Genomic DNA, 7,979 nt, shown 5'->3' with positions numbered 1-7,979 from the left:
TCGAAAGAGGCTAACAGTGTGGGTACTGTTACCCGATACAACTTGGAAGAGGGTTCCGGAGGCTCTCTGGTATCATACAATGGGAAAAAAGGACCAGCAAAATAATCAGAATAAGTACGTCTTTAATGAGATAGAGGCTTCTCTGCTACACTCCTCCTCCTTGCCAAAAAACAAAACAAGACAAAAATGGAAGAACATTTATCGTATCACCAGATATGGATTCTGGCCAGATATCACATATATATCAAGAACAAATCATATACAAAATTACCCATATGGATACATCCTATGAAATTCTAATTTGCTGACCATCAGCCCAAGTAACAGTTTGGGCAAAATAAGGTTCTCTCATTTATTTTTGCATGAGAGGCAAGTATCAGTTTAAAAAGCTGAAAAATATGCTTCTATTGACAGCGTTATAATATGATAATATTTCTTCATAGTGCTTATAATATTCTTGTGTGAATCAGTATTATAATTCATATATACTAAAGCTTTTATAAATTTGAATTAATTTTTTTTTTATTTTGCCGAAAATATTGTTGCTAAGCTAGTAACTTTCAAACCTTATTTTTCTCCAGCTGCTCACTTTGTTTTGCTTTGAGATCTCCACACAAATGAATTGCAGACTGTTTACTTTCTTTGCCAAGAAGATCTTGAAGGTCTTTCACCTGGGTCTTCAGCCTTCTGTTCTCTCTTTCCAGTTCTTGTTTTTCTGTTTCAAGGATTTTTCTTCTTTTCCACTCTGAAACATTTTCAGACTGTAGTCTCTCCATCTGCAAATGCAAAAGGGCAAAAAAAAATCTGTTACAACAAATGCTAGTCCTTAAAAACAAATATACAAACAAAAAGAGTTCAGCAGAACAATATAAAAAAAAAAATTTAAAAAATTTAAACAGCACACTCCAGTTCAAGTGATTCATATGATTGATCTGACAAGGATCCATATGCCTTCCTTCCCTTCCTTAAATTCAATACTTCCTTATTGCTTAAACCACAGTTTCCTGTGATGTCTGAACTGGGCAACTGTGGTTTAAGCATTTCCAACAAGCATTTAAAAGTTTGAGCCTGATTCAAATTCTAAGATATTGGATATAAGATATTGCTTCAGCTAAAGCTTCCCAATTTCAAACATAATGAAAAACTTTGGTTTTAAAAACCAAGAAGCATTTGATTCAGTCAAGTGCATGAGGGGACAATGAAGGCTAGTGGGGAGGCGGACCCATGAGTTAATTCACAATTCAGCAAGTGCTTGTTATATTATTTGAACTGGGTCATTTTCAAGAGTCTGGATTGTTTTTTAATTATCTTTGGCCGCAAACCTAACCCAACTTTCCAGCACTGACATAAGGGCAATGCAGCTCTGAGATAAGGGAACAAACATTGCCTGACCTTGAGGAGGCCTCCGTGAGTGCCCCCCCCCAACTGCAGGATGCAGCACATGGCCCACTGCCACAGCTATGCCAGTGCTGGAAAGTTGGTTAGGATTGCACCCTTTGTCGGACACCAGAATAAGATTTGTGCCAGCCAAGACCATCTGGAATTGCATTCCACATACAGGGGACCACAGCTAAGAAAACTCTTTGCTCTGGTACCACCTGCCTAATCTCAGAAGGGACGAGTGCCCGGAGAAAGGTCTTCGGAGATGAGCTTAGCATTTGAGCAGGTTCATGTGGAAATAGGTGGTCCTTCACATACAGGCAAATTGATCCAAGAACATGTCACACATTCATGCCATATAGGCCTAGCATTGCAGCTATGTTAGGATTATAAGCTTTAAAAAAAAGGAAGTGTTAGGGTAGGGCCAAGCCACAGGCCCCCAACCCCCACCTTACCACTCCAGATGGTCCCAGGGAAGGAGAGGGTGCAGTAGGTTGGTCCAAGAGGTGACTTGGCAAGCTCTCAGACAGGGCTGGGGCCCCAGGAAGAGACTAGCAGCAGACATAATGCCTGTAGAGTTACAAGGGAATAGAAGGATGGGCTGAAGGCCCTGCCCCCTCTTGAGCCTGACAGGGAGGAAGGGGTGGAGTAGGGTGGGGCATCCAGGCTTCCTCAAGAGTGCCTGTGATGACAAGGGGAGAGAGGTGTGCTAGCCACTAGCATAGCTAGGGGTGGTGGTGCACTAAGTTCTACAGGGAGCCTCCCCTTAGAGCCATTTGCCTCCATCCCCCCTCTCCAAAGGGGAGGAGGTGCTTGCATGCTGCAGGGAGGCTTCCTGCAAAACTTAGTGCACTGCCCCGCTCTAGCTACGCCAGTGATGCTGGCAGAAAGGAGACACCACCTGAGAGCTGGAAGCTCTACTCCAACACACAGGAGCAGGGTGATGTGAACCCCCTCTCCCAGTGGCAGTCTGAGGACCTACTCTGCTTGACCAGCCCCAGGAGGGGAACCACAAGGGTGACCCCACCCTGAACCTGCCAAGACCTACAGGGGTTTGAGTACCCCACCAGCTGGGGGTGCTCGCCTCCAGCAGACCAGGGCGTGACAGAAAGAAACCAACAACTCTTCCTTGAGAAAAGTACTCAAACTTTTCATTAATTAAATACTTTTAGTGTCACTACTGTATTTTTAGATGGAGGGATTCAGACATTAATTGAATAATCCTAGGCATATCTACTCAGAAATAAGACTCATTGAGCTTAACTGGATTTACTTCCAGGTGAGTGTGTATAGCTGTGGTTTTCAAACTTGCAGGGAGTTTGAATCCCGCAGTAAGTCTTTGCAGGGGCAGGGGGGAAGCAGTGGCGCGATCCCCAGGATCCCTGCAGCCCGGTCAAAAGGGAATGTGGAGCAACTGTGCACCACTTCTAGTTTAGCAGAGGGGGGCGCGATTGCTCCGCTGTCACCTTCCCTGACCCAGGGAGCCCTGCCGAAGGTCGCGCAGGGCTCCCCGCACCCCTGGGGGCTGCAGGGGGCTTGGGCAAGTGCACCAAGCCCTTGCAGCAGCCCTGAGCGACACGATCCTGGGGACTGCGCCGCTGCCTCCTGGCTGCCCCCGCCCCTTAAGAGGAAAGGGACCAGGACCCTCAGGCTGGGGCGTCGCAATGCCCCAATTTGAATACCACTGGTGTATAGGATTACAACCTTACGGTATCATAGAAGAGTTATACAACACACAGAACTATTCCCAGAGTTTTCAGCTACGTATACATGCTCCATATACAGAGACCTGTCCATGCCTAGGAAAGAGATCCATGTTTTACCATTCCCTCACAGTTTTATCACATTCAGAAGGCATAGGTGTGCATGTTCCATATCAGCTTGAAGAAATTCAAATATGTTTGTCCTCTTCCCTGACAATCAGCCTGAAGAAAACACAGGTCATGGTTCAGGATGTGGACTCACCTCCCTGCATTACAATCTCTGAGCATGAACTGGAGGTTGTCCATGACTTTGTGTACCTTGGCTCAACGATCTCCGACACTCATTCTCTCGATGCCGAGCTAAACAGGCGCATCGGTAAAGCAGCTACCACGTTTTCCAGACTCACAAAGAGAGTCTGGTCCAACAAGAAGCTGACGGAACATACCAAGATCCAGGTCTACAGAGCTTGCGTCCTGAGTACACTTCTGTACTGCAGCGAGTCATGGACTCTTCGCCCACAACAGGAGAGGAAACTGAGCGCTTTCCACATGCGCTGCCTCCGACGCATCCTCGGCATCACCTGGCAGGACAAAGTTCCAAACAACACAGTCCTGGAACGTGCTGGAATCCCTAGCATGTATTCACTGCTGAAACAGAGACGCCTGCGTTGGCTTGGTCATGTCGTGAGAATGGATGATGGCCGGATCCCAAAGGATCTCCTCTATGGAGAACTCGTGCAAGGAAAGCGCCCTACAGGTAGACCACAGCTGCGATACAAGGACATCTGCAAGAGGGATCTGAAGGCCTTAGGGATGGACCTCAACAAGTGGGAAACCCTGGCCTCTGAGCGGCCCGCTTGGAGGCAGGCTGTGCAGCATGGCCTTTCCCAGTTTGAAGAGACACTTTGCCAACAGTCTGAGGCTAAGAGGCAAAGAAGGAAGGCCCATAGCCAGGGAGACAGACCAGGGACAGACTGCACTTGCTCCCGGTGTGGAAGGGATTGTCACTCCCGGATTGGCCTTTTCAGCCACACTAGACGCTGTGCCAGAACCACCTTTCAGAGCGCGATACCATAGTCTTTCGAGACTGAAGGTTGCCAATACTTCCCTGCTTTTAATACATATATTGTATCTTTTATTCCATAGGTCTAGCATAGCCACTATGTCAAATACAGTCAGTTCTCATTCTCTTCTAGGGCAGTGGTCCCCAACATTTTTTTCACTTGCATACTCCTTGGCAGCCAAATTTCTATAAATTGTACCCCTCATATTAGCCTGTCACCTGGGAGCCCCCTCCCATCCCCCACTTACCTGAGAGGAAGGGCGCAGGACAGTGCAGGACGAGGCCGTGGTCATGGCTGCAGAAGCAGCCTGCAGACACAGCCAGAGTACCTCTATGGCTTGTCTGCAGCCTCCTCCAGGGTCAAGATCCTGCAAGAACTCAGGCAGGGGGCAGAGCAGGATGGGGCAGAGCCTGGCGGGCTTGCTGGCAGGCTCATAAGGAGCCAGACAGCCGATGGGAGGGGAGGGAACACAATGCAAGGCAGAGATCTCGGGAATCTGGGTCTGGGAGTTGGAGAGACGGGGCAAGGAGTCCTTCAGGGTTGAGGAGGACCTGAGGAGGGCCAACCTCCTATGGGGCAGTCTTCAGAGGCTAGATCCAGCAGCCCCCTACAACCTCTAGGAGAGGGTGCCCTCTGATGCCAGGGCAGAACCCATCTAGCTGAACTACCTTGCTGATATACTTCCCACAGGGAGAAGGGGGTTGCTGGGCCACTGGCAACCCTCCCTGGGGGCAACCTGGGTCCAGAGTCTTCTTGCCAAGCTCCAGCAGGGGGGAAACAGCACCTTTAGGCTCCAGAACCGGAGGGGATCCTGCTGATGACTGATGTATGCAAGACCCTGTGATGTAGCAGGGCCTAATGAATGTAAAGAACTTGACCAGAATAAAACAGTGGTGTTGCCCCATACTGAGGCCTGTGAGACTTCTTCCTGGGTGGGGTAAGTGCCAGAGGCGTTGGAACCTTCTCCCACTTGACCCGCCCCTAGGATCTAATCCGCAGTGGGCGCAGATGGACGTAACCTAGCCCCACAAGGTATTCTAATACAGACATGCCTTTTCCTGCCATTATTCAATTCTTTTTCAAGTATGCCTAAAGGTCCTGGCAGGTACCCCTGGGGTACATGTACCCCACACTGGGAACCACTGCTCTAGGGCAGCAATTTTCAACATTTTTCATCTCACAGCACACTAACAAGATGCTAAAATTGTCAAGGCACACCATCAGTTTTTTGAGAAGGCCTACTGCACTGCCAGCCAGAGGCTCACATCTCTCCATGTCCTTACTAATACATTACCCTCCCCCAAACTTCCTAGGTGCACCTGTGGACCATTCATGAAAATCACTGCTCTAGGATTAGGTTCCTGAAAAACCTAGTGGATATCCAATTAGCAGATACTGAATCGTTGACCCTACTATGGGAGAAAGGGGTGAGGTTCCAGGGAACCTTTTTCACCATACACTCTGTGAATTTTGTGAACCTAAATCTTAACTTGAAGTCTATGGGGTGGGTGATAGTGAGGGCTCATCAACATCTCCAACTTCTGATGCTTCCTTCCCTGTGCTGGATAACCCTGGATGCACTGAAGTTTATGGTGATGGCGATTTCTCTGTACTGGCTATCCCTCAACTCACTGAAAGTTGCCAGTCCAACAATGAGGCCTCAGGAGTTCAGCAGTGGGGAGGGGATCGCCTTACCTGTCCTCCTCCTCCACCCATCACTTGGTTCCTTCCCTAGACTTGCCCCAGCCCCAGAGCAGCACTCAGGTGACCTTCCAGAGACCTCTCATTATCGGACTCTGATCACCGCCAGGGTTGTGAAGGTTCAGTGGAGTCCCTGAGATAGTATCCAAGATGGTGGGGCAAGTCTGGAAGCAGACACATATGTGTCAGATGATTCTCCATGAGCCAATACCATTGCTCATTTGATGTGGCACCCGCTCAGTATTCACTGAACAGTCACATTAGCCATGGAGGTAGGCAGGAGAGGTAGGTGGCAATTCTGCCCCTCGCAGATAAGAGAATTCATGGATAGTGAATTTGCATATAAAGAGAACTCACTGCGTTATAATAGAAATCCTTCAGGACCAGTACTAAATGCTTTGTAGGGCAATTGTTATAATTGCCCTAATAATTAAGATTTTACTATTTTGCTCAAGGAAAATTGAGGTATGGAAGCAAAGTACAGTAAATTATTTTCTGGTTTAGCGGTAATTAGTCATGGGATAAGAATGAACTCAAGGAATTTGAATAAGAACATGCCACGTCCTTTAATCTTGGCAAACCTGGCAGGCTTCCGAATGTTAATCAGTGCCTTTCTGACAACAGCAAATAATCAACAAAAAGTCAATAAAGAATTGTTGGAGCTGAGTAAATTCCTATCTTTTGAGGGCAGATGGGAGAAGGTGAAGTCAAGGGTGCAACAAATTGGTCTCCAGAATCACAGAAAAAGCCGGTGATCCCGATGAATTGATCTTTGAAGCTGAAATCAGATAACAGGCGGTTGTCAAATGCTCTGAAAAGTTAAGAAAAGGAAGCAAGCAAGCATGAGGCCCCAAGAAATGGGAAAACGAAGTGAGTCATAAGCAGGAGAGCCATTTAATGTGACTGATGCTATTTTCAGTTTGGCAGAAGGAAGAACTAATACTTTGATAAAATTATATGGTATGACAACTATGAAACTGTGTGTGTTCCATTCATATGTCTGTACAAGCTAGCCAGTTGAATCTTCATGGAAAATATTTAAAAATAATCAAGACCAGGATAAGAAGGTACAGTAATTTAGAAGGATGTATCTAATTTAGAAAAAGAAATTTTATTTCATAGCATTATAGCTTGTTAGATGTTATCCAGACACAAAGTGAACTCATCTCACATCTTGAAAAGGAGTCCTTATACTGTATATGTTTCTGACAGATGCAAATCATTTCCTATTGGACGCCGTTCAAAAATGAAACCACTACTTAATACTGAATAGTTCTCTGCTAGGAGCGTGCTCATGAGTGAGTCTTTAGGAGGCAGTCCGCCCTGCCCTATCTAACATGCTTGGCTGCCCCAAACATATCTTGCTGTTTACAGGTAATATTATTACCATACTTTTTTGGGGGGGAGGGGGTAAATCTCAGCAGAATCACAAGCTACTTTGCTAAAGGAATGGCATTAAAACTAGATTTAACACGGTTGCCAGATGAGATGCATGAGATTGTGCTGTAACTGGGTTCCAGATAGCTGCTGTCCAGCAGCATCTTTGGCACTCCCAAATGAAGTCAGCTGTCTGCACCCTGCAGATGGATTTATATTCTTATTTGTCTTTGATTGCTGTTTTTATCTGTGCTGCTTTGTATTTAGGGGCAATTGTTTGCTATTTTTTGTACTGCTATTGTTTTATTCTGATGATAATGTATTATATTATATATTCTATTCTGATTATAATGTAAGGGGAATGATTTTATTGTAAGCTATCTTGGGTGCCCCATGGTGGGGGAGGGAGGGAAGTGGGGTAAAAATTGTTTAAATAAATAAATAAATCTCAAAGATTGGGTAGTTCAGTATCTGAGTAAGTGATCTTTCATGTATCCCAGATCAGCTAGGACTTTAAAGACCAAGTCCAAATCTTGGAACTGAAACAAACTGGAAACTAGTGTGGTTGATTCGAAATTCAACTGCTTGTATGTGTCCCCCAATAACTTGCACAAATTTAAGTTTCCAGTTCATTTTCAAAGGCAGGCCCACGTAGACGACTGGGTTTGATCAGTGCATGAAAAAATGTGACAGGCAGCCCAACTCTAAGCATAGACAATTGCAACCTTGCAGATGGGAGTAGGCTCTGCAGGAA

General features: G+C 46.2%; 1 protein-coding gene across 1 annotated transcript in view; it reads right to left on the bottom strand.

Annotated features, from left to right (window-relative positions):
- Window positions 1-560: 560 nt before the first annotated feature.
- CCDC102B (coiled-coil domain containing 102B) overlaps window positions 561-7,979 on the bottom strand; it is a 29,113-nt gene continuing 21,694 nt past the window's right edge. The window contains exon 5 of the mRNA XM_066624439.1: window positions 561-776. Coding sequence (XP_066480536.1) covers window positions 561-776 — 216 coding nt within the window. The remainder of the gene's footprint in view (window positions 777-7,979) is intronic.

This window comes from Tiliqua scincoides, chromosome 4 (genome assembly GCF_035046505.1).
Source record: "Tiliqua scincoides isolate rTilSci1 chromosome 4, rTilSci1.hap2, whole genome shotgun sequence".
Classification (NCBI taxonomy): Eukaryota; Metazoa; Chordata; class Lepidosauria; order Squamata; family Scincidae; genus Tiliqua; species Tiliqua scincoides.
This window is presented reverse-complemented; position numbering and strand designations above follow the sequence as displayed.